The 27839-nt window shown below is 40.8% G+C and overlaps 1 protein-coding gene across 1 annotated transcript in view; it reads left to right on the top strand.

Annotated features, from left to right (window-relative positions):
• R3HDM2 (R3H domain containing 2) overlaps positions 1–27839 on the top strand; it is a 97175-nt gene that overhangs the window by 47124 nt on the left and 22212 nt on the right. The window contains exons 13-16 of the mRNA XM_032211108.1: positions 3411–3646; positions 11184–11338; positions 17472–17573; positions 24534–24776. Of these exons, the coding sequence (XP_032066999.1) occupies positions 3411–3646; positions 11184–11338; positions 17472–17573; positions 24534–24776 (736 nt within the window). The remainder of the gene's footprint in view (positions 1–3410; positions 3647–11183; positions 11339–17471; positions 17574–24533; positions 24777–27839) is intronic.

Below are 27839 nucleotides of genomic sequence, written 5' to 3'. Positions count from 1 at the left end.
TTGCTGCAACTTCTTTAAGAAACTCAGGTGTCTTCTCGTGATACCCCAAGTCCTCAGGAATGGTTTTAGGGCTTTATATTTGTCAGGATGCCATTACGAGAAGGCCTTCCATTTTGGGATCATCTGGTGCTCAGGGCGGCAGAACTTTGGCAAAGTATCTTGGGTAAATATGTATGATTATAATTTTAGAGCCTTTGAAGTTTAGAGTCTGCTTACTAGTGAAAGCAAATAGGGTCAGTTGAGCTCTACTTATAGTGCTGGGTTGAAGGAGCACCATCCAAACTATGAAAATGAGCTCAAAACCACCTAGAATACATACACACATACGCACACGTTACCTTTTCAGTAAAAGGTTCATTTTATGAGTACCATTCACCTGGCTGAATATGTCAATAACAACTTCTATTTTGTTAAGATTCAGCCTCAGGTTGCTCCCTTCAGCCTCTTCATTAAAGAAGCACACACACCCAACAGACACACAGACACACACACACACAGACAGACACACACACACACACAAAACAACCCCTAAGGATCAACAACAACAATCAAAACAATCAAATCATAAAAGATTAAAAATATAAAGCACTGAAAACGAATTTATTGCCAGAAAATCTAAATTTCTCCATAGTCAATGTATACATGACATTGAAGGGGAAATCACATCAATGTTTGACTTGGCTGCAGCTAAAAGCTGGAATTCTTTCAAAGAAAAAGTACAGAAGAACCATCATGGCAGTACAACAGGCTACGAATCATCAAAGCCAAAATTGGACATATTTTAAATTAGAGCAAATACCAACTACGTAAGATCAAAGATGAACATATAGATCATCTCATTAGCTGTTGCAGTAAAATTGCCCAGAGTGTATTACCAATGCCATGAAATTGCTAGAAAAAATATTCTTTGAAATGTATGTAGAAAACTTGGCTTTACTGTTAAAAAAAGGCAACTGGCACCATACGCGTGAAAAAAAAATGAGGTCAGAATCTTGGGTTTTAAAATTTAGAAGAAAAGTCACCTGAAAAACACACCAGACAGTACTGCTATTTTGGTGTGTGTGTGTGTGTGTGATGTTCATAGATGTTGAAATATTGGGACAAAAATAAATTGATGAAAATCAAATGGAAAAAATACTGAGATTTGTAATTTAAAGTTGAAGGACTTTGGGAGGAAAAAATCAATTATAATGCCAGTAGTAATTGGAGTTCTTTGTACCGTACCAAAGATATTACCAAATATTTCAAAGTTTTAAATCTGTTTGACTTGAAACTGCTGACTTTGGGAAAAAAAGAAAGACCTTGCTTATAATTTCTTAAAAGTATAGTATCTCCATGATTCCGCAGCTTGAATAGAACAGAAATCTTCGGAAAATGTCAAATCTAAAAGCTGATATTCATTGGATGAATTCACAATGTCCCAAGATACATTGGACCAAATCCTAATTACCTTTTCTAAAGTTTTATTAAGAATATAAGAGAAAAGAACCTTGCAAATCCTAAATTGTGATGCCAAAGCTTATGCAGTAATTTTCTATTTTCTTGAAATAAATGTGTAAATAGGAGCAGGATCAAGGAATCTTCATTCTTCTCTTGTGTTACTCTTTTTCCATGGTTACCTTTAGCATGTAACTCATCTATTGATGTTGCTTTTGCTATCTTGGGAAAACAAGCAGTTAAATTGTATGGATTGCTTTGGTATACTTTAATAAGAGCAGTCTGCATTGATCATCTTCAATAATAAGGTATCCACCTAGAGAAAATGAAGGGGGGGGGGATTGTGAATATGTAACTCTTTGTCTACAAACTCAGTGCTGTTTAAATGAATATCCTTTAAGAGCTCTTTCAGATGCAACAAAATCAAATCTTTTTAAACTAACAGTTTAAACTTTAAAACAAACATTATAGCAGAGATTTCAGATAATTACATCTACAGAACACCTCTGCAAAAAGATATACATTTTATACCTACTGGATCAATAAATCCTTCCTTTTGCCTTCCCTTTCCTCTTTTTCCACCATTGGATACTGAGCCTTTCCCCCCTCTTCTCAATGCACTCTTGTCTAAACAATGCCTGTTACCTGAAGGACTGTATGCCAATATTAATGTGACCCGACAAATGCGCGCTAGACAAAACCGCGCCGACAAAAGCGCAGTTAGGGTTAGGGTTATAACGTTTCACGTCCCAATATGTTGTCTGTTGGTGCGCTTTTGTGGGCGCGCTTTGATGTCGCGGTTTTGTCACCGCAGTTTTGTCAGCGCGCAATTGTCTAGCGCGCATTTGTCAGTGAACCCAATATTAGTAGTTTGTTAATGGAGTTGTATTTATCGGCATTTGGTGTTTAAAAACAGTTATCTTCTATTCCCGGGGATTGTAAACATGAAGTCTGAACCCGAAAGACCTGTATAAAGCCTTGAGATACAACATGGTGTTGGCTATGTATATTTCAGTTTCAAGCTTGTGAATTCTAATATAATCTCAGTTTGCGCAAGGAGTTCAAAACCTATGAATGGTTCTTTCAGCCAATTAAAAGTTTTCTTAAATGACTTTCAGTATTAAATACTTTGATTGTCCTTCCATACTTACTTCTGAATTGTTTTTCTTGGGGAATTGTCGTTGAACAGTATTCTTGGAGACTACTTAAGCATTTCTGCTGTCCTCGCTGTTATATAACTCCCTGTAATTTTAATAAACGTCCTCCTATTATCCTGTCTAATTCTGTCCTGAAATTTAGGAACAATCTTGTTTTTCATTTGTACCTTCGCACATAAGAACTAGACTGCCGGTATTTTCACACTTTTCTTCCAGCTATGCTCCCAATTCTCACCAGTTTGGCTCTTGTCTAGTGATGCAGTGCAGATTCTGTGTTTTGAGCCCTGAGGTATTTTGACAGTGTTTGTAAGGAGCAGTTACAGGTCCATGCTACGTGAGGAAATATTCCTCTCTTATCTAGCACAAAACGTTTCGTGATGCCCATGCGGCAGTTTACTCACCAGTTAACACTGTTTAAATTAAACAGGCTGCTGGAAATGCCTGCTACCTGAGTTAGGAGGGAATATCCGGATTCTGATGCCAGGGCACAGGGCATGCTTGAACTCATCCTGCATTTTTGGTTAGAGCACTTGGGTTATGAGTGCATCTGCAGGGCAGTTTTGACTTAGATTGTCACCAAATATTGTGACGCTGACCATTCTGTCTATTTCTCCTGGAGCAGCCTGTAAAGTCCATCTGCCTACACGTCAGTCTGTTTGAAAGCCAGTAGCTTTAAGCTGGCCCCTTTTCAGTGTTAGCTACCTGTGCTCATTTGTCTGCTGTTACAATACCAAAGCATTGACATCTTGAATGTTGAGACATGCTGTGCCTTTTTCTGGTCCACGATGACTTTAACCGTTGCCATCCCTGATGCAGGGGTAACCGAGATGGCCTCAGCCGGGCTTCAGGCAGCCGCCAGAGCAGCACGGAGAGTGATATGAAGTCCCTGGAGCCCCGGCCGTGGAGTAGCACCGACTCCGATGGCTCGACGCGCAACCTGCGGCCTCCGGTCACCAAAGCCAGCAGTTTCAGTGGCATTTCCATCTTGACCCGAGGAGACAGCATTGGCGGCATTGGCAAAGGGAATGGTGCCAACAGGACTGCCAGGCCAGGTATCTCTTCCTTCTTCATTTGCCCCTTTTCAAGTAAAATAAGAAGAGATTCTAAGTTTGTGATGAATACAGCTTGGGGGTAAACCCTCTCTGCTTCCCTTCCAGTGGCTCCCAGCCCATCTCTTATGCATTGGCATTAACACTATAGAAAGATGCAAAGAATAAGAAAGCAGTAAAGGGAAAAAAGATTAAGAAATTAGAAAACAATCATAAAACTGCATAATTAACAAGAGGGGAAAATATAAGATAGATTGTATATAAAATAGTACAGAATAAGAGTTATAAGAGAAATATATTTACATAGAAAGATATGTATTGTACAGAAATAAGTACATGGAAAGAGTAATATGTATAGAAGAAATATAAGTATAAATAACTATATGGGTAGATGAAAAATGTGTAAAAATAGACATGTATGTATCCATGTATGTATGTATTATGTATGTAAAGGTATGTACGGATAAAAGGAGTATAATGGAGGTTTAACAATGTGTTTTAAAGATGATATTTGTGTTTTTTTTAAAAGGGAAAAAACTGTTTAATAAAAATATTTTTTTTAAAAACACACTATAGAAATCAAAAGGAGGTAGCTAGAAACCCACCTTGAAACATTTGCTCTAGATAGCAGGCATGTCACTTTTGAGAAATGGAGCCAGCAACAGCTGGTATCAAGGATTTTGTCCCATTCCAGAGATGATCAAGATATTGAGAAAAAGTCAATCTCCGCCTGTTAAGTATAGCCTGGGCCTGGATCTTTATCTGCAACGTTGGCCCATCTTAACAAAAATACCTTCTGTCTTTTTAGTCCAGTTAGAACTGCTTTAAACGCAAGGACATTTTATTTTTGAGCCCTAATTTGTTGGATTTCATGAAGCCCCTTGTTAGTGTTGTGTCAGCTTTAAAGAACGTTCACATTGAAAAGCAACCTGCAGTGATAATGCTCAGTCTTCCCTTTTCCCCTTGAGCTGTTTATAGGTCATACCATGCCAATCTGGTACAGGTTTCAATGCTGATGGCTGCTGACACCACAAAGTCCTGTTGCATGATAACCACCAATGAGAACAGTGTGCAGAAATAAGCTTTGTCTAATACTTTTGGATAAAAAAAAATCCCTTTTCAGAATTCTGTAATTTCATTCTGAGACTTCTTTATTTAATTGGCAGGTAATTCAGTAAAACACTGTAAACCCAAAGGTGCTTTTTCAAGAGGCAAATGGACATTCTGGTTTTTCTTCGAAGATGTTTTGCTTCTCATCCAAGAAGCTTCTTCAGTTCTGACTGGATGGTGGAGAATGGAAGGATTTATACTCCTTGCAGACAGTTCCTATTGGACAGCTTGTAGTCAGAGCTGAAGAAGCTTCTTGGATGAGAAGCGAAACGTCTTCAAAGAAAAACCAGAAAGTCCAGTTGCCTCTTGAAAAAGCACCTTTGGCACAACCATGTCCTGGATGACTGAGAATCTCCATAGACATTCCCAGCTAGAAACATATCATAAGAAAAATGGATAGGCTTTCATATATGCAACCCAAAATGATGGTGGCTCTTGAAAAATCATTGGGAAGGATGTATTTTACATCTCTTAGGTAGGTAGGAAAGACTAGGAAATGTGATTTCACCTACCTAGCATGTCAGCAATTGAGCTGATCAGCCTGTAATCTGAAACATGAACAAAATAGCAGGTTGGAAAATGTTGGTTAACATTAAATGCAGTTCTGAAGGAGAAGTGGTACATGGAAAAGTTCCTTCAATCCTATTTAACCGTCATCAGTATCTTTGTTGGTTCTTGCTATTTGTATGGGTAAGTCAGAATACTGTTATTTCTTTCCCCTCCAGGTGGAAGGACATGTACTTCCAAGATTCTCTTCCATCACTCTGCAGTATTATGTAGTGGGGTGGATGATGCAGTATTAATATGTGGGATGGATGAGGCATTTACAGATGCACTAAAGCATCCTCTTACCTTTAGAAATAGGGATGTGTCAATAGAGAGGGTGGCACAAAGTAACATTGTGTCTCCTCTCTCCTCTGTTGCTTCCTACAGCACTTGGGATGACTCATATTTAACCATCCATCTACTCACCCTGTTTACTTCAAGGGCAGGCACTGATATCCCTTTGTTTATTTCTTTTGCCGTGTTTTCCTTTTGGCGTACTTGTTTACGAACATGCTCCCCTGCCTTCATAGCATGGTGTTGGAGAAAAATCCTGTCACCCATCTGGTTGTGCAGATGCATGAAAAGTTGATCTTTTGCATCAAAGAATGTTGGCATTTTTGTTTTGTCTTTGGCATCTAGCTATATGACACCCATTTTTAAGCCATGTGCATAGCTTTTTAAGTGGCAGAAGAAAGCATCAAGGCAGGCACGCAATAATCAATGTGGTTCACAACTAAAGCACCAAGAATAGACTGTGTTGCTGGGCGATTTAGTGATTCATATTCTCAGATTTTTTTATTTCTTTTATCTCATTTGTACAAAAACTGTAATAAAATGCACAATGAATGCTGATCCTTTTTATGTTGGTCCTTTAGTTGTATCTCCATTGGTTACTTGGAATTATTCGGCCATCATTAACTCACAAATAACTAAGTTTCATCCCTTTCCTGCTTTCCATTATTCCTTGTCACATTATTCCCATGTGAAGAGAGACTGGTGGAGGAGTGCTGCATGGCAGCTGGTACATGAATATGTTATGCAAAGTTCTTAAGAACACCAAGAACTTGTGTGGGAATGTGACTGAAGGCAGGAGCTGTGGGATAGGAAGTCTCGAATGCAAATGCATGGGGTGGCTTTAAGCAAGTAGTTATTTCTGCCCTCACAAAAGTACTATTTTGTAAAGTATTATCAAAGAGATGTATAATTAAATGTATTGGATATGCTGTATTTTGGTCACACAGCTTGGATTTCCCTTCATGCTGGACTTATTTTGGAGTAGTAACATAATAAGACACAGACCTGAGTGATACAGAATACAATTTGGATGGTGCTACCTACTCCCCAACGTAGGAGTTTGAGTGCATAATTAGAGCAAAAAGGGAATTTCTGTGTCTGGGTTGGCATTTCAGACCCAACAGGGTTCCAGGAGGTTGTAATTCTAGTCCTGTTTCTGATTATGTCCCCTTTTCTTCATGCCTCTTCATTGCCAGCATTTTCCTTATTGGGTAGTCGTGCTACGTAACCTCTTCCCTGCCACCAATTCTTTCTCCTGGCCCCTCAGGTACTTCTCAACCAATAAACATCCAATATTTTGGAGTACAGTCCCGTCAGTCAGTAAGGTGTAGAATAAAACACTTTCATTTGTAAGCTTCCTGGATGTTAATCAAGGAGATCATGTTTCTTTCAGTCACAGAACTGGAAAGAACTACAGTATTTATGTTATTGTCCAGCCCCTCCTCGGTGCAAACTGTTGATTATTCAGATTCTTGATGTTGGGTATGCAAATATATGAAAAAAGCTTCCTTCCTTAGGAGCAACCCCTGAGAAACTTACAAAAGAAGAATCATGTGGATTCTTGTACAGATGCTTATGGCATATCTACATCCAAATCTATGGTTTTCTTAAGCCAATGAGAGTAAAGCTTGGTCCTCTTTCTCTCCGTCCTTCAAACATTTTAACCAGACTGTGTCAGGCGAATCCTTCATGTGTTTTTAAAGAAGACTAGATAGTGGGTTTGGTTGAATGTTCCTGCAACAGAAGTCTACTTAATTATAATTTTCTTTTTGCATAGCAACCATTCCTTAAGGCCGCCTATTTTCAGCAAATACAGCACTGTCTTTGGAAGGGGGGTTTAGTTTGACATTTTTTTAAATCATTGATATAGAATTTTCTTTAATAGCAAGAGGCAGATAGGTATCTAAGGTCCAAATACTAGCAATATGAGTAAAATATAAAGGAAAATGTGAAGTTATTTTTCCTTTTATTTTAACCTTGTGTTCTGGGTCCCCCCCCCCCCAATTGCATATGTCATACATGAAAAGAATAGGGACCACCTATGGTGAAAGAAAGCAATTTATTGGTAAGAACATGCTGAGTCATTTTATAATGACTCCTGAAGGCCCACTCTCATGGCCTTCAGGAAAGCCGTTAAAACCTGGCTGTTCCGGCAGACCTGGGGCTGTTGACCTTAGTGTTAAGGTCCAGCCCCGATTAGAATGTATGTGTGTTGTGTATTTTAAACTATTTTTTTTACTTATTTTGCTTTTCTTTTTTCTTCTTCATTGTAAGCCACCCGGAGTCCTCCGGGATTGGGCGCCCTATAAATTTAATAAATGAAATGAAATGAAATGAAATAGGTAATAACAGCATCATTCTGTGTCCTTTGGTGGTTAATCGGAATAGTTAACTAAATATGACATATAACAAATGGGAAGGCTAAAGCAGCTTCATACAAAGTTGCTTTGGACTATTTATTGCATGTGCAGTTTAAATCACAATGCACAAATATCCTAAGGATATGTACCACAAGAATCCTATAGAGTTGTTTCAGAATCACCTATTAAAAATTTACATTCTCTATCACATATGCATCAGCCCTATGCTTGGGCCCTAGAGCAGTCAGCTTGTACAGGTGAATTCCTAATGTGGGTACCATTCAGTGTTATAACAAAGAGCATTTATATCATATCCTGTATCTGTGATGGCGAACCTATGGCATGCGTGCCTGAAGTGGCATGGGGAACCATGTTGGCAGGCATGCGCAGCATTGCCGGATCCTCTTCTGAATTTCTGGCGCACATGCGACGATCAGCTGTTTTTTTTGCACGTACAACAGTGTCAGAAACCAGAAGAGTTGGTCTTCCGGTGTCCGTTGTGAGCATGCGTGTCAGCTAGCTGATCGTCATGTGAGCATGTGCGGCAGTAACTGGAAGACAAGCTGGCCAGTGCACATGCCGAAAAGGCACTGCGTGTGCCCCAAGAGAGAAGTTGCCAAGTGGACATGCACGCGTCGGAAAATGAACTTCCCGTTTCCAGCACATGCACATGCCCACTTGGCAGCTTCTCTCCAGTGGTGAGTTGCAAATATTTTTACTACAGGTTCAGTTGCACTCGCGCGCATACTCAACACTTGTGTGCTACTACCAGTTCAGCTGAACCAGGAGCAACCCACCACTGGGCGTGTCCCTGATGAATGTGCGCGCACAGTGCCTTTTCGGAACTTGGTGCAGAAAAGGTTCGCCATCACTGTCATATATCATATATCATTGTATATCATATATCATCATATATCATGTATACCATATCAAAGCAAAACTGTGGTGACGCAGTGGTTAGAATGCAGTACTGCAGGCTACTTCTGCTGACTGCCGGCTGCCAGCAGTTTGGCAGATCAAATCTCACCAGGCTCAAGGTAGACTCAACTTTCCATCCTTCCGAGGTTGGTAAAATGAGGACCCAGATTGTTGGGGGCAATATGCTGACTCTGTAAACTACTTAGAGAGGGCTGTAAAACACTGTGAAGCTGTATATAAGTGCTAGTGCTATTATCCAAAGGAAGTTCCAGAGTATGGTGGATTGAGATCCGTGTGGTATTGGTTGTGGGCTGTTAACTAAAAGTAAATAAATGTAATATATTTCCTGAATCCTTTGCATTCATCAGGGGAAGTGGTGATGATAATTCTGTCCCTTGCAAGAATGCCTGTGGGAGTAAAAACTAGTCATTGCCTGCTGTTGCTCAAATGCCACTGTAATTACGGTCAGAAACGGAACTTTGAAAACCTTCCCTGTACAGGGAAAAGGGGCTTTTGAAGGGAGGCGAATTTGTTTAGAATATTAAGTTTGTCAGAGATTAAAAAAAGGACTCATCTTAGAGTTAACCCAGAGGAAGGGATACAGAATAGGATGATAAAATAATCAGATCCTAGTTTTTTTGCCCTCCCCCAGGCAAATATTTGATTTGATTGTATAAGATTTGGAATCCAACTTTATCCTTGAGGCCTACTGTGTAGATTCGGACTGTCTCATACTCTGTCAAGGATAGTTATTAACCACATGTGGGATGGCACCATATCTTGGTTGCAGGCAGAATCAGAGTTCTAAGAGACTTAAATTTTCCCCATCTTGTAAATTGAAAATTTACTTTAAAATTATGGCTACATTGAATGAATGGTACATATATCCAGTCCTTGTTGCAGCCATCGCAGAGCTCCCACGGTCATGTGATCGAAATTTGGGCCCTTGGTAGCCTGCCCAAACGTATGACTTCAGGGGCACTTCAATTCCCCCATTTGCCTGTCCCCCCTCCCATCTCTGCTTTTTTGGGCCCTATGCTCCGTAGTCCCTGTGCTCTGTTGACCACACTGCCCTTTGACCTTCTGGAGAAGTGAAACTGATGCAAATCTAGAACTCTGTGAATATAGGGAAATAATTACGGCTAGCATCCGATAAAGCGTCATCTTTGCACTTAGTATAAAAATATTTCTAATTTTACCAGATTCTTTGACTGGGATGTATGGTATACATAAGAATGGCTTGCTCACATGTTGTTTTTCATCTTCTGGCTTACATTTATTTGGAAGCCATTTCTTCCTAATTGGAAATCTCTACTTTTGGAGTAAAGGTATTTATTATTACCAAGAGAACAGTTTTTAAATATAGTAGTAGAGAGAGGTGTGTGTATGAGGGAGGGAGGGAGGGAGGGAGGGAGGGGAGAGGCTCAAAGAAAACCCCAAATATTTTCAAAGATTTCTGAGGAAGCTAGAAATGTGATCCACATTCAGCTTTGCTTGCATTACTACAATGTAAAATAAGATTTGCTGGTTGGATGTCATTCACAGTAGCCTTTTCAGTCTGATATAGGATTATGCAGGATGTTGTTTTTAATCATTTCAAGGTTAAAACATTCTGTCCTTGGAACATCCCATTCTTTCCTCAACAAGTCAAGTGTAGTGGTAATAAAATTTTATTGTCGTCAGTGGAACAAAAGATCACAAGTATTTCAAGAGGCTGTTTCATGATCAGATCATTTCTGGTACCCCTCAAAAAGATGCTTCAGTGATGGAAGGTTGCACGATTTCCCTTTTTCTATCATGAATTTGCTATGGAGCTATATTTTTTTTAGATTCCTCAGAGATGCTCAGAAGAATGTATCAAAATCAGTAAAACCTGAACTTATCACAAAGATTTCAGTGAAGCTAAAGGGCTGAGTATCCTTTCATAGAATATCTCAGCTCGGACCTGGACCAGGTAAACTAATCAGAGGAAGGCTTGAGTAGAAATGGAGTACGTTCAGACACATTTCTATCAATAAAGGAAACTATTTGCAGCTCAGGGTTGAAATGAGGAGTCCTTGGTGTTCTGTTAGAGATACCAACGCTGATGATGATACCTAGTTTGGGTAATGAAATATCTGTAAGAAAACAAGCAAGCTCAGAGAGAACTAAGAACGGCATATTCCTGCATAGAGTCCAGGATTTGAAATCCTTCTGTGTTTTTTTTTCTAGGCACTGTTGACTCCTGGCACCACTTCTGTCAGGAAATGAAGCAGATTCTTTGCTCACACCTACCCACACCATTTTGTTCTTGTTTTTGTTTTAAAACGAAGGTCTCTCTCTAAGTACTCCTGAAGCCTGCAGTCAAGTCTCCTCTGTGCAGCCTGGCCGAAGCCTCTTGCCGTGTGGCGCTCAGCAACTGCAGCAGCAGCCACTTCCACCCACACCGCAGCAACAGCCAGCAATGACTAATCACATCATATCACAGGTGAGTCATTATTCAATCTTACCACTGTGTGGTGAGCTCTTCCGTGTGGCTCCTTGCTGAGGAAGTGGTGGCCAATGGGGCACTCACAGATGTTTATACGAAGCTTGAATAATGTTTATGACCTTGTGTGCCGTCCCCTTTAGACGGCCCGCCCTTCTGCTTTGATTGCAGCACAAATTGGGACATGCCTGGCTTCCTGTCAGGTATATTCTGAAGTGACCCTCAAACATTCGAGTAGGAGATTTTTATTTTCTTCTAAACAAGGCTTAAGTTCTCTAGCGTCTATATTTGATAGGGACAGAGCAGAGGTGCACACTTTCTGTATTTATCTTCCTTTTCAAAAACAGTGGTGGAAACTAATCAAGGAGAGAAGCAACCTAGAACTAAGGAAATTTCCTAACAGTACAATTAGTCAGCAGAACAACTTGCCAGTGGAAGTTTTTAAAGAAAAGATTGGACAACCATTTGTCTGAAAACCGTATAGGGGTTTCCTGCCTGAGCAGGGGTTGGACTAGAAGACCTCCAAGGTCCCTTCCAACTCTTCTATTCTTTTGTTTTTTTGGTTTCTTTTGTTTTTGTTATTTTTCAGTTGGATCCTTCAAGATGTAGTGAAATACAGTGAAGAACTTGCCCCTCTCAAGGAAATTTTCAGGATGCATTAATAGAAATATGAAGAATAGGCACATTAATTCCTTAGCTTCTTCATTAGGGACATGCTGGATAGATGGTCTGAGCGCTAAAGGTGCTTCAGATCAGGCATGAGTGTTCAGACTGTGTCGGCCGGCACTTCTTTTCATGAGTTGCATAGTAGAAAATAAGGGTTTTGAATTAAGGAGCCTGCTCATCCTTGATCCTTGGTTGCATCTTGGTGGCACCACTTATATTTCTTGATGTCATGTATCCACATGCATGCTCAAGAAAAATTGAGCTTTTTCAGCTTCAAGCTAGATCAAGAGGAGGATTGTCAAGTCATGTTATCATGGACGACTCCTGCCCTGATACCTCGCCCTGCTGAGTTTATTGTGCCGCACAGAAACAATGCCTGACTCATTGTAGAATACGTATCGCTTGCAGGACCTAGGCAATATACTTACCAGTTTAGTCCAGATGAAGATGCTGATTAAAATGTATCTGCCACCTGACTCACAGCGATTCCGGATGGTTCAAACCTTATAAAAATAAGGGGACAATAGAAAAAAACATAGAACTGATGCAAAACATAAAGCAGAGATGGCAAAGGAAACAAACTCGAAATTAGAAAGAAGAGAGAGAGAGAAGAAAGAAAGAAAGAAGAAAGAAAGAAAGAAAAAAGAAAAAAAAGAAAGAAAGAAAGAAAGAAAGAAAGAAAGAAGAAAGAAAGAAAGAAAGAAAAAAGAAAGAAAGAAAGAGGCATTGGTCGTCCCTTGCCAAAGGCCTGCATGAAGAGCCAAGTTTTCAGAGTCCTTAATGCAAATAGAGTTGGAATCAGTGGTGGGTTGCAGGCGGTATGCCCTGGTACGAGCGTATCTATGCCTGCTGGGATCACCTGGTACCATTCTGTTCCGGTGCTACAGAGGACCCATCCACCCTCCTTACCTGTATTTGAGCTCTTTGGCGCTTCTGCGCACAGAGCGTATGGCACCTGCGCAATGCTCCGCCGAGCAGCTGGAGTGTTGCGGAGGCGTCACAGAGCATCGCAGGAGGTAAGGATGCATGTGTGTGCTGCGCGCATTCTATGTGGTGGACGCCAAGCCCCGTTGAACTGTACCGGTTGCAACGGGATCCAGAACCCACCACTGGTGGGAACCATTTGAATCTTAGTAGGAACCTCATTCCAGAAAGCAAGTGCGGCTATAGAGCAGTTGTGTATTTCTATGGTCTCAAGAGATGGCATTGTTTAATTGATGGAACCTGGAGCGTACCAATTTTGTGCAATTGAGCTAGCCAGACAGATACCATATTTTATAAGAAAAAAACATGGAAAAGGTTTTCTCCCTTCTGGGCACCCACTTTGCCTCTGTTTTTCCCCCCCTTTTCCTTTTAATGGGCTGTGTATCTTCAGCAGTAGCATGGGAGAGAGCAGACCTCAGGTATCCAGGATTTGAAGGCCATTAACTAAAGCCAAGTGAAAATTCATGGAAAGGAACTTTACATTATGGATATATTCCTGCAGAGGTGGTATTCAGCCGGTTTGGACTAGTTCGCCTGAACCAAGAGTGGAAATCGCGAGTGGGCCAGCCCATCAGCCCTGGCTCTATGCCGTCCTATTTAGGCACGTTTTTGAGGCTGGGTGCATGCACAGAAGGCACACATGTGAGTAAAGTGCATCCACGGAAGGCCGGGTGCATGTGTGGAAGGGGCACTTGTGCCTGTGAAGCAGGCGCATGTGGAAAATGTGGCGACCGAGTGGTAACAAAATGTGAAACTCATTGCTGCATACATGGTTCTACTCTAGATGAAGAATTGTAACCCAACAGTTTCTTTTTCATTGGGCATACAGTAAATTACTGGTAGTATATTTTATCCTACATTTTATTTTATTTTTTAAATCCTCTCTTGGCCCAAGAGTGTCTTCCTCAGTCTCAGGTCCTCTACCAGAGACCTATGTTGGCATTTGAGGCTTCTGTGCATATCTTGCACTACACTCTTCTAATTGTTGCTCTGCACAGCTCTGATGTTGAGAGGGTCCTTGGTGCTCTCTGAGCTTGGTTGTTTTCTTTCTTTCAGTTTCATTACCCAAATTGAGTAATATCATCAGTGCTAAGTGTCTGTGGAGATTCTCAGTCGTCCATGTCATGGTTGTCCCAAAGGTTCTTTTTCAAAAGGCAACTGGACTGTCTTTATTTTTCCTTGAAGATGTTTCATTTTCATCTGAGAATTTTGTTCAATTCTGACTGAATGGTGGTGAAGGGAAGGAACAAACCTATCAAGACAAGATTCAGCAGCCCATCTGAATTTGAAAGACAAAGTTCTCTCTTTTGAAGACAGCCACATTCTACACAAGTTCACATTTTGGACCGAGAGGACTGTTGGTTTAAAAGAGAAGTCAAAAGGGCCATCGATGTTAAATTTGAACAGCCCTCTCTCAACAGAGGGGAAGGGATTCAATGCCACCTATCTCCTCTTTACAATATAGTCATTTCAGCAATTCCAAGAAAGTTCCACATCTATTTGCACTATTCAGATGACCCTGAGGGCACAGATAAACCTCCAAGTGGCCCAGGCGACTCTCAGAGAGATTGCAAGGAATTCAACTCCTTCCATTCGCCACCATTCAATCAGAACTGAAGAAGCTTCTTGGACAAGAGGTGAAATGCCTTCAAGGAAAAACAAAGAAAGTTCAGTTGCCTTTTGAAATAGAACCTTTGGATCATCAGTGCTAGCCCTTGCACTGATGATGTTACCTAGTTTGGGTAATGAAACGTCTGCAAGTAAACAATCAAGCTCAAAGAGCATCAAGGATCCCTCATTTCAACTTTGGATATTCTCCTTCATTAGCTCTGATGTTGCTCCTGGGATCTGTTCGAGCCATTATTCCAGCTTAGGAGTCACTACCCTGAGTGCTTCTACTAAAGGAAGAAGCGTATATCAGATACTGTTAGGATGGTTCCATCTTTGACCTTTCCACTTGATTCCTACTGCATCCCATAAACACCAAGTCAATGCAGAAACTAGACAACTAGGCAACCTGAGCAAGAAATCCCTTAATGACCCAACCAAGAAAGGTCAGATGAAAGTAGAGAAACCCATCATCCCAAACATCTGTGGAAGCCCCAAGTCCCAATATATATCTTCATCCAGTAGTGTCGCTACTCCAACATACAATACAGTTAAAAACTTACAAAGAAGCTTGTACATCTCACAGAGATATTCTATCTTCCCATATAATACTTGCAGAAAAGAAAAGACCTAATAGAAGAAAATGAGATCATTGTTTCATTTGATGTCATAGCAGTCTTTCCAGCCAAAGACCCACAACTAGCAAAAGAATCCATGCAACGAAAGTGACCACTCAACAACACAACCAACACAAGGATAATACTTCCATACATCAAAAACATCTCAGAAACAACCAACAGATGGTTACATCACGCACTATCATCATAGAACGCAAATCAACTACGGCACGTCAGAATATTTTAAGCAAACCAAACAACCCGCTAGCCCAAGAAGATAAAACAGGAGTAGAGAGAGTATAAGGAGTCCAACATTATGTTGGGCAGACAGACAGAAGACTAGCAGGGTGCAGTCATGAACACCAAGAAGTCAAAAGATACAATGGAAACCTCTTAGTTTTACCACACATGGACAGACTCAACCAGCTCTGAATATCCTAGGCCAACCTAAAAAAACACTAGCAAATTCCTAGAAGCTTGGCACTCTGACAGATCAGCCATCAGTAAACACATAGAGATAAACCACATTTAAACACCAGTCAAAAGTGACAATAAAAAAGCTAATAAGGAAACCAAAATACCAGAACACATCATCTCCAGCAGCCAACATCCAGATAAGTAGGAATTAACACCAGACGAAGCAGAAAACAATACCCTAATCAAGCAAACAAACAAGTAGGAAAGTATACACTAATCAAGAACTACCAAAAGAAACAGAGAAACACAAGCACACACATACGCACACACAGAAAGACAACACACACACACACCCCAATACCGATATTTGCAGGGGAATCTACTGTTTATAAAAAGAGAGCAAACCTTACACTCACTAAGACGGATGATGTTATGTAGTTGGGCATGAAAGCCAGCTAGGCGAGATTGGGCCAGTCGTTCATCTCTCTTAGAAAAAGAACCCAAAGCAATATAATTTTTTAAAAATCTATGGGAGGGCTTCGGCTTTCCCTTATCTGAGCAGTTTTTGGATGTATTGACTTCAACTTGTTAAAACCTCCAGCCAGCATCGCTGATGCTGACAATTTTGAAAATTGAAGTACATCCATCTGGAGGATGCCTAGATTAGGGTAAACCCTTTTGTTTACTTCCCTGATTTGTTAGAATGTATAGACCTTTTGATATTTTTCTGAAAGCCCATGGAGACATCCTCAAAATAATTTATCAATAGCATCCCTCTAGACCAGGGTTGTCAAACTCACAGCCTGTGGCCTGGATGCATCACATCCTGGCCACGCCCATGCCTGGTTTAGCAAAAGGGGGGGGAGTCACAGTACGCCACGTGACACCGCTGTGATGACCCACGTTTGACACCTCTGCTCTAGACCATCCAATGACATTTATTCCCTTTTGCTTTCTGACCAGGAGAAAAAGAACAGAGCAAGTGTAAGCTTTCATTTATTCTGAGTTGCTTCAAATGTATGTGTTCCAGCCTAGTGGGCTGTTGTAGAATTGCAGATTGTGCGAAAATTCCCATGTAGAAATAAATAAACGATTGTTCTGGTTGGAGTTGAAATGACTACTTTTTCCCTTTGCAAAGCTTTCCTTTGCAAAGAATCGGGAAGATGGTCTAAAATACAGGCGGAGAAGTTTGCTTCCTGAACTCAGCAGTGTTTCAAGAACCTGGTAGTCATTATTTTTTATGAGGCTGGATGGACGTATGCACAGTTGCTTCTGCTGGGATGTTTGCCTTGCGGGAAAATGGGGGAGAAATCCATATGTATATAATCTCAGGTTCCCCAGAGACCATGCAATTGCTCCTGTCCTTTCCCTCTGAGGAAATATTTTCCAGAACACCCATTTCTTTCTCTCTCTCTCTCTCTCTCTTTAAAACAGATGGGGAGATGGTTGTGGGAATAGCTCAGTTGCTATTGGAACTTTTAGAGCCAAGGTGGCGCAGTGGTTAAATGCAGCACTGCAGGCTACTGCTAGATCAGCAGGTCAGCGGTTCAAATCTCACCGGCTCAGGGTTGACTCAGCCTTCCATCCTTCCGAGGTGGGTAAAATGAGGACCCAGATTGTTGGGGGCAATATGCTGACTTTCTGTAAACCGCTTAGAGAGGCCTGAAAGGCCTATGAAGCGGTATATAAGTCTACTGCTATTGCTATTGCTATTTTAAATTGCTTATCAGTATGTATATATAGTTACTAACCTCCTTCTACCTTTTCTCCTCTTCTTTTCCCCCACCCTTTTCTCATGCCTGTTTCTTCCCTTCCTTTCTCCCTTCCTGCTCATCTCTTAGCCGGTCCCAGCATTGCAGTCCTCTTCGCAGCCAGTTCAGTACTCTCCAAGCTCCTGTCCCCAAGTCCTCCTGCCAGTCTCTCCACCCCAGCAGTACAATATGGTATTAAAAACCCTATATCTTGCTATCTTTACACTCTGCATATATTTCTGCTTTGCTTATCCACATGTGTATTGTACACCCAAACTGACCTGATCAACTGCTTTTGGAATCCTTTTAGAGGAAGTAAAGTACAATAGATGTATTTTTCTTGCAACACATCATTAAACAATTTGTCAGACTTACTAGGTAGAACAGACCAGGAAATGCAACCATTTGAACTATTTCTACTTTGTTGTAAAGCTACATTAACAGAAACCTGCAAATCTGAAAGTATAGCGAGCCATGGTGGTGCAGTGGTTAGAATGCAGTACTGCAGGCTATTTCTGCTTCCTGAAATTTGGTAGTTCGAATCTCACCAGGCTCAAGATTGACTCAGCCTTCCATCCTTCCGAGGTCGGTAAAATGAGGACCCAGATTGTTGCAATATGCTGACTCTGTAAAATGCTTAGAAAGGGATGAAAAGCACTGTGAAGTGGTATATAAGTGCTATTGCTATAATCCGCCCTCCCCGCATCTCCTTGAACACATAAGAAACTAGGAAGGGTCTCTCTGAGCCTCTTGCCTGCCCAATTATCTAGCTGCAGGCTGTATTGTCTCTGATTTGATTGTTCCCTTGGCAGCATTATTTGGCTTGTTCTGCCCAGGTCTTTCCCACATATTATTACACTACTGCGCACTTTTACCAACATCTCTGGCTTCATTTTAAGACAGGGGTCCCCAACCTCTGGGCCATGGCCCAGTTCTGAACCGGGCCGCATAAGTAGCAGGTGAGTGCGCATGCGTGCAGCTCCACTTGTATGAGCTGCGGGCACGTGCACTCATACATGTGCCTGACACTCACATGGAATCCACCCTCTTGCCTTGCTGGGTTGCTAAACTGGAAAGGTTGGGGACCACTGCTTTAAGATCCTTTCAAGGTATAGCAATTGTTTATAATGTAACAGGTATGGGCTTACTAACGTGTTTGCATGAGATCCAAATGTTATCTCCAGAAGGATGTCATTGTTATGGTGATGGTGGTCATTTTAACTACTGTTCTTTATTGCATTTATTGTATATCCCTTTTTTCCTTTGAAAGCTCAAGGAGCCACAAATGGGATCTCCCCAGGCTTTATCTCCCCAGCAGTAATCTTGAGATGTAGGTTGCAGGGAAAGTAGGGTTCACACAGTGAGCACCACCGTTCATTGAGAACTTGAACGCTGGTGACTTGGTACCAAATATCTTAATCATTTTCTATACCATGGTATCATAGCTCTGAAAATAAGATGTAATTCTCAAACCAGCACACCCTCTGTGTTTTTCTATATTAATTGAAAAAAAACCTAGTTATTTGTTTATTTAAATTATTTATAACTGCCCAACTCTGACGGACTCTAGGTATTGCTTTCCTTTTGACGCGCGCCTGTAACATCACTGAGGACAGCTGGCCAGAGTCCACCTTCTCATCCTTGCCATGTTTTCCATTGCCTCTCCACTCCAGTTCCTGTGCAGGATTATAAGAGTGAATGCTATGTCTGCCTTTTGCTAGAGAAACGAAGGAAGCCGCTCTAAAAGAACACACAGCTGTGGATTTATGTTCCAGTGTCTGGTTTTTTAAATAAATAAATAAATATACATATATACATATACATATACATATACATATACATATACATATACATATACATATACATATACATATACATATACATATATATATATATATATATATATATATATATGAATGAGGCCAGAAAGAGAACATGTTTAGCTATTTTGGAGGTTTTGCTTGTTTTTCCATCTGATGAGACAAGCCTTCCTCAGCTCAGTGTTGAATAGTCTCCTCTTCTACTAAATGTGTTAGCTTTAACATGGTTTTTATGAGTTAACCTTTGCAGGATTTCCCTGTAAAAAGCTGGAGATGCTTTCCCAAGTCTGCCTGCAATAAATACCTTTATTTGTCACCCGGTGTGCATTCAGAAACTGCCCTCAATCCCACCTCTCAATTGTGTCCCTGTGATGGCATAAGTTCAAAAGTCTGCTTACTGAAGAAGAAAAAACAACAACAACACAAGATCTTGCAATGAAAGGAATATAGGAAAAAAGCCCGAAAAGAAACGGGGGACTGAACCTCTTGCTGTAGGCTCTTTACAGGATGCTGCTCAATTCTTTGTCTGAAGATTAAAAGGAATTAAATTCCTTTTTAGCAGCTCCTCTTATTATACCCCAAACTCCTTAATGACAGACATGCTAAATGGTGAAGCAATTATGTGTATCCAAGGTAGCGGCCTAGTATTTTTTTGGGGGGGGGGGGACCCTGGATATTTCAGACACCAGGTGGTGCTCGTTCCTCTTTTCTTTCTGATGAGATTTTGCAAAATGGGTGAACTTTGCTTTTTTTTTTTTTCTTGCTTTGCTTATTAAATGGGCAGCAGTTTTTTCACATGCTCCATTTCTGAGGCAGATTGTGCCCGACAAAAACTTCATACTTCTAAAAGGAGTGATGGCTGGATGGTGTTGCTTCACACTACTCTCACCTCCCAAAATAAGATTTCTTTTTGTTTTCTGATGCTTTCCCCCCCCCAGGCCATAGCTGATCTGAGGACGTGAGAATTGTGAGAATTGTAAAGACTATCATTGTTCATCAGTTGGGCAGATACAAGCATGATAAGAGTCCAAAGCAGCATTTCACTTTCCTCTGACTCCCCTGCCCCTCCATCCCAGTTCTCCCAAACACATGCTGTGATAATATACTGAATAGAAGTTCAGTAGGAATTCTAGATTAGCAAGCAATTTACAGAGAATCTTGTAAACTGAGAGGGAAACAGGCTATCATTTGCCACTGGGAATTGGTGGCTCTGCTCTTGCCCACATCAATTTTCGGCAGAAAAAGCAAAAGTGCTCTTGCCAGTAGTAACTCCTCTTGCCTGGCTTTGTTTCCCTGATTTGCAGTCACAGAGAACGTTTAAAAAGAACATACTAAGAGGATCGGGCGGTTTCTAAAAACCTGCTCAGGCAGATGATATCTAGATTTCCCAACCTCAGGGTCCATCATCCCCAAGGCAGAGTTGCTAATGACCCAGAGGAATGTGGGACTGCATGTTCAGGAACACTTTACAGGTAGTCCTCGACTTACAGCAGTTCATTTAGTGACCATTTAAGGTTACAACAGCACTGGGAAAGTGACTTACAGTTGTTTTTCCCACTTATGACCATTGCAGCAGCCCCCTGGTCATGGGATCAAAATTCGGAAGCTTGGCAACCGACTCATATTTATGACGGTTGTGGTGTCCTGGAGTCATGGGATCACATTTTGCGAACTTCTGATAGGCAGAGTCAACAGGGAAGCCAAATTCTCTTTAACAGCCATGTTATTAACTTAACAACTGCAATGGTTCACTTCACACCGGTGGCAAAAAAATACGTAAAATGGGGAAAAACTCACTTAACAAATGTTTTGTTTAGCAACATAAATTTTGAGTTCAATTGTCATAAACTGAGGACTGCCTGTATCAGATAATTTAAAACACACAGGCAACATACATGTGTTTCAGTACCCTCCATGTATCTCTTAAGTTTATAATGTCCTCTTGAACCCAGCTGGCATAAAGTAATTTGACCTTATTACTATAATCAATGGTGGCAGGAAATGCTACAACAGCAGCCCCAATCTTTAGAGTACCAAGGACCTGTTTCCTAATAGACAAGCTTTTCCATAGATCGGAAGGAGCCTCGTTTTGTGGATTTCTTGCATCCCGCAGATGGGGTTTTGTTTGTTTGCTGGGTCCAGTTTTTGGCATGCTCTGGACCGGGTTCCAGTCCATGGGCCAAGGGTTGGGGACCCCTATGCTACAGGTTGCTTGAAAACTTCTATTACTGAAATCCTAGCCTAGTGTTGTGGCCCGCCAGCAGCTGGTGGAGCTGGCAGCAGATTCGGATAGTGAAGAGGTTGGGAAGGAACATGGGCCAGTCCTGGATCCTGGAGAAGGCTCTGATGTGGGCTGTGCATCAGAGGCAAAGTGGGGCCCTCTGACAGTTATCAGCTGCCTATGGAGTCAGACATCAGTGAGGCAGACGGACAGCTGGAGCCTATTCCCAGTGTGCGCATGCGCAGAGCTGCCAGGAGAAGGAAACAGCTAAGGATCAAGGGCCGACTTGGGAGTGAGGCCACAGGTGGACAATAAATGCCCCCTCCCAAAAAGGAGCAAAAGGGGAGTGGAGTTTGCAGGAGACAATTAGTTCGCTTAATTGGTTCGTGACTCTCAGAGGCTCCTTGCCAAGTTTGAAGATATTGGCCTGGCATCCCTCCAAACCAGATAAGGTCTGTGACTGCATATTCACCCTTGAAAGACTTTGCTGGATGTGAATGAGCAGAATTCACAGTCAATTAATAAAAGGGTTTTTTTTGGGGGGGGTGTCAGGGCAAGGAGTCTGCTGCGTGGTTTGGGGAAGCCTAGGTCAGAACACGTAGATTTTTTACAGCTTACTAAAACACTATCCTTAACTGACAAAAGCTGTAATGAGCAATAGAAGTCAGTCTTTGTGGTGACAGTCATAGCATAAAGAAAACAGAGGCTTGGAATCTTAGAGACATAAATGGTAAAGAGCATAAATTAACAAATGAAATAAGGGGGGGGAGCATATTGTGGGGGAGAATGTAATAGCTCCAAAGGAAGTACAGGCGCATAGATAAAGTATGAATGAAAGGGCTAAAAGACATGTCTGCACATACAAATTAGTGTCATCCAAGTTATCCTGAGCGCATATGAAAGTAGAAATTCATGGGCTGATAACAATGGTTTCTTAGCCTAATGCCTGGGAAAATGCTGCTATTGTTCTTTTATACAAAAGGAAGGGTGGTAAGAGTGAAGACAATAAATACAAAGGCATTCGCTTCTTAAAAGCACCTGAGAAGTTATTTGGTAGAATTTTGTTTAAAATGGAAAGAGAGGGGACACTGAACCAAATTTAGTAACTGTGGTGCTGTTTTTATGCCGGGCAGGGGTCAATAGACCAGATATTTACTTATCTGTCATTGAGAAATGTAAGAATATAGTAAAGCATTTGAGAAAATAAATGGGATATTTAACCAATACTTCAGTATCAAGTAGACAGTAAGATCCCTTTTGTGTCCCTTTAGAGTTTGATAAATGTATAAGGAATGTTTGTGGGCATGTTAGAAGTGTTTTGGTTGAGGATATGAATGTATGTGTACATTCATGTACAGATAATTGACACTTGAAACGATTTGCAGCAAATGTTTAATGATACGATATTGTGAGGAATTTAGGGCCAAGCAGTTGTGAACAATGCAAATTACACATGTAAATAGAACACAAAAGCAAATAGGTGAATTCATGTGCCTTGCTAAAAAACTTACTAAAAAAAACACTCTGGGGAGGTAAGACACCCCTAACATCTCTCAGAGTGTGTGTTCTGTTAAGACACAGCCTGTTACGCCTTAAAATGACTTCTACTGTACTACCGTAAAATGACTTCTACTGTACAGTGCAGTGGAGTTGCCATGGTAATGGCTTCACAGTACTCTACAAGGTGGAAAATCCAACATTAGAAATTACATTTGGTCCGTACATTTCCCCCCTATAAATAAATACCCGGGCAATGCTGGTTTATCAGCTAGTAAATTATATGACGGAAGAGGAAGGGACTAAGAAGATAGAGTGAAGTGAGAAAGTCATAATTAGACGGAGATGATAAAATCCTGAGAAAGAGGTTTTTTTTTTTTACATTTTCTTATTTCAGACCTTTAATTTCTCTGATTTATGTTCTCTTTCCATTGCAAAGCATTACTTATCGGAAAGAGAATACTGTGATGGACATGTAGGTAAACACACAGATGTATGCTGTACCTCCTTTGCGTCTTATAAATCTTAATCCCTAATTGAAGACCAAATAACCTATTGCTCTCACAACATTTTAAGCTAATTCCCATCATTCCCATCAACGTGGAGAATTTTGAAGGACTGTATGTGTTATGGAGGCCATTAGATTGTCTTACCCAGCCTAATAAACAACTGTGTTGTGTAAGAGCTGGTGTGATTCCTGCATATATGCCATAGTCTGACAAGAACAAAGTGTGAGTTATATATATGTATGATGAAAGTTATGACTGGAAGTAGGTTCTTCTATCAAACAAGCATAACAACTTGAAGGAATCCCTGATGTCCAGTTGTCGGCTCCTCCTGCCTTGTTTCTGTCCCCTTTTCTCACCTTTACTGTTATTTGAAAGTAGGCACTGATTCCTTAAAGTGACACACTCTCCTTCTCCAGATCAAGGTCTACTCATTTTGCATGGTTTGCTGTGGTGGCCTGCGATCTATAAAAGCCATATTTAAAAATGTGTTACTTCGGTGGTTTTTTTTTTTTTTTAAGCAAATGCTTAAAACACATTGTACAATTTAGGAATGCCCAAGTAGTCATTTAGTCTTCTTTGATCGTTTCTAGGTTGGATTCTTCATTTTCCCAGCGTATTCCCCCAGTCGCAATGCAAATTCCAATATGGCATTTAGACTGTCACTTGGCCAAAATGGAAGTATCATTTCCTCCTTCAGCACTTTGATGGTTTTAATTTAATGGTGTAGATATGCTTATCTGTACTTCATTATTTTTCATTCTATTTTTTTTTTTAATTTGTGGAGCTGAACCATAGTTCTTAAGTATGTCTGGTGTAAAGGTTAGTATAGGATTATCATGTGGGGTGATGAATCAAGGTGCTAAAGTGACACGGTTGGATTTCCTCTTTCCCTTTCTCCACTTTCCACCAACTTGGTGCGTGTGATTTTCTCGTTCGTCTTCAGAAAAAGGGCTCGTATTCCTGCTAACTGGTATGCTTTGCTGGTGCATTGATGCTGCATTCACTGTGCTGGCGGGTTGTGCTGGCACTCAGTGCATGCTAATGGAAACATCCCCAAGGCCAGTTTTTCTACTTAATTTGTTTTCTCTCCTTTGTTTGGCCACAGGCTGATGAGCTCAGCAGCCCCTTTGGACAGATCAGCCTCAGCCGCCAAGGATCCACTGAAGCCCCTGATCCGTCCTCTGCCATGTTCCAGCAGCCAATCATGTCCCAGCATCCTCAGCAGACAGGATTCATCATGGCTTCCCCAGGACAGCCAATCACTGCCTCCAACTACTCTGCCTCAGGGCACACGGCGCCAGCCCAGCAGGTTCTCCAACCCCAGAGCTATATGCAGCCTCCGCAGCAGGTAAGTAGCAGCATCAGGTGTAACGGTAACACTTCCATCGGACTGTCTTCTGCTATGGTTTTCTTAGGATATAGAACAGAATGGTACAGTCCACTGGTATACATTCCATTATAGCACAGAGGGGCAGTCGTAGCTCCCATCTATCGGCCTTGAATCAAAAATGGGAGAAACTACTACGTCTTTGGGGGAATCATGTTCAAGGGACAATATGTACTACAGTTATCTGTATAAAAATAAAAAAGCTATTATACAAAAATACTTAAAATAATGAGAGGGGAATACACACCACTATTTTTTCCCTCTAAGCAAATTGATCCAAGGGAATCGTAAAAGAATTCATGTAACTTCATCACAAGACAGGTTAGAACAGTATGGTCTCAATTTGTGATAAACATTGATTGTCGAACAAAATTGGAAAGCTTTGAAATGGCATGCATACTAAGTCATCATACTGCTGTTCCCTTTTAGGGCAGCAATATTATACAAAGTACAAGAACAGAATAAAAATAAAGTAAGCAGAAGGAATTAAGGGAAGAGAAGGGGAAGGGAAGGAATCCCATTTAAGGAGTCTTTAAAGGAATTAAGTAAAGGTAAAGGTTCCCCTCGCACATGCGTGCTAGTCGTTCTTGACTCTAGGGGGCGGTGCACATATCCATTTCAAAGCCAAAGAGCCAGCGCTGTCCAAAGATTTCTCTGTGGTCATGTGGCCGGCATGACTAAACACCAAGGGCGCATGGAATGCCGTTACCTTCCCACCAAAGGTGGTTCCTATTTTTCTACTTGTATTTTTACGTGCTTTTGAACTGCTAAGTTGACAGAAGCTGGGACAAGAAATAGGAGCTCACTCCGTTATGCGGCGCTAGGGATTCGAACCCGTCGAACTGCCGACCTTTCTGATCGACCATCTCAGCCCACATTAAATTAATCTATTCATTTTTGACCCCATCTAGATCTTCTTTTACCATACATTTCTCTAGTAATCCATTCTCATTATATGTATCACACCTCTCACTTGCATGCAACACTGGTACAAAGACACACTCATACAGAGCTATTTTGACTTGTTTAAAATAAATATTCACTTGTTGCAACAGATCACATGCTACCTACTACCTTTTCTGTCAGCATTTGTGTGTCTGTTATCCATTTTTTCATCTTTAGTAAACATGCTTCTGAAGGACAACATTTCATTTGTTTGCGCTAGGGGGTTATTGTTTTTTTTGCTATTAATGTATAACTTGAAATTGTTTGTCCTACTTTCTCTTACAAATTCAGTTCTCTTTGGTATTTTACCTCGTGAATTTTAGATCCCTACTTCTCACTGCATCATATAATCTGTCCACCATTTTTGTTAAGGCTAGAAACCAGGAGTCTGAGAGTTCTAGTTCTACCTTAAGTCACAAAGCCAGCTGGGTGACCTTGAGTTAGACTCTCTCTCTTGGGCCCTATGAAGAGGGCAAGGACACACAGTTTCCATAACCCTTGTCTAGAAAACTGGAGTCGCCAGGTGTCAACACTGACTCAAAGGCACAAAAACAAAGAAACAAATACATTCTCAGCCAATAGCATGTTCATGTCCGTGATTAGCCAGCCTAAACTTAAGTTTATCATAAGCAATCTTTACTGGAAATTTAGTACAGGCACTCCTTAACCATAGATACCTTAAACAATCATTACATCTCTTTGCTTGGTGATAAACTACTCAGTAAGCATTACAAAATCATTGTCTTAATAAATTATGATCCTAGAAACCCTAGTATTCAAATAGTATGCCACAATACAAATAGCAGAGCTGCTAGAAAAAAATAGTTTATAGTGGCAGAGCACTCATGAATGAAAATACCTTCATAACCAAAACCTTCCCAAGAACAAGGATCCTAATACTTTCTTAGCACTTTTTCTAATTAGCTGTAAAAAGTGTCCCATGTGAGTCAGTAGCTTATATAATGTTAATTCCTTTCAAATCACATGGGAATCTCAAACATTTCTTCATTTGAGTTTTTTCTTTTCTTTCTTCACCTGAAATGTTATCATCAGCATATTTCTTTGGCACTTAGGTTACCCATTTTGGGAAAGGGGAGGAGGACACTTCAGCAGCAGTAACGCCCCAAAATGAGGAAAAAAGCAAAATAGACACTAACAGAGTAACATACGCATAGTAGCTGACTTGAGTGGACAATAAAGCAGCAAGGCATTGTATTTAACTGAACATTTCTCCCCACGTTCATCTGCCATTTCTGGTTAGCTCAGAACTGAAACCCAGAAAAATTATGCATAAACAAAGATATTTTTGCTATATAGATATCATTCCCCTATTCAGCAATCCTGTATGAGCAAATTTGTATTGAATAAACCCGTGCTATATAAGAACTGATTGCATTTATTCTTAGGAATACTTTACTTCTATTGCATGCCATTCCTCTCTCATTTAGAACTATCCTGTTCTTGGAAACATTCCAGAATTCATACCTATTTACTTTAAATCTTCCTTTAAATCAGCAAATGCACAAATATTTCTGTGACATGACAGAGAGCAAATATTTTTCTTTCTTTCTTTCTTTCTTTCTTTCTTTCTTTCTTTCTTTCTTTCTTTCTTTCTTTCTTTCTCTCTCTCTCTCTCTCTCCCTCCCTCCCTCCCTCCCTCTCTCTCCTTCCTTCCCTCCCTCCTCTATCCAAGTAATTCTGCATGTCAAACAGCAATAAAATATAGCTAAAGGTTTTCTTGTCAGCCGTGTCTGACTCTGTGGGGAGCTGCTTATCTCTGTTTCTTGGTCGGTTGTCTGAGACATTTTCCATGCTTATATGGTCAGCATGGCTATATGCCAAAGACACACAGAACACTGTTACCTTCACACTGATGTGGTGTCTATTAATCTACTTGGCATTTGCATGTTTTCGAACTGCTCGGTAGGCAGGTACTGCGGAAGTAACGGAAGCTCACCCTGTTGTGCGGAGTTGGGTCTCGAACCCGGGCGGTCAGCATCTTTAACCATTGAGTCATCACGCCACCTAATATATATCTATACATGCCAAATTAAAACTTTAGACTGAAGGTCAGTTTAA

This window comes from Thamnophis elegans, chromosome 2 (assembly GCF_009769535.1).
Source record: "Thamnophis elegans isolate rThaEle1 chromosome 2, rThaEle1.pri, whole genome shotgun sequence".
In the NCBI taxonomy this organism is placed as follows: domain Eukaryota; kingdom Metazoa; phylum Chordata; class Lepidosauria; order Squamata; family Colubridae; genus Thamnophis; species Thamnophis elegans.
Note: the sequence above shows the minus strand (reverse complement) of the source record. Positions and strands in the feature narration are given on the sequence as shown.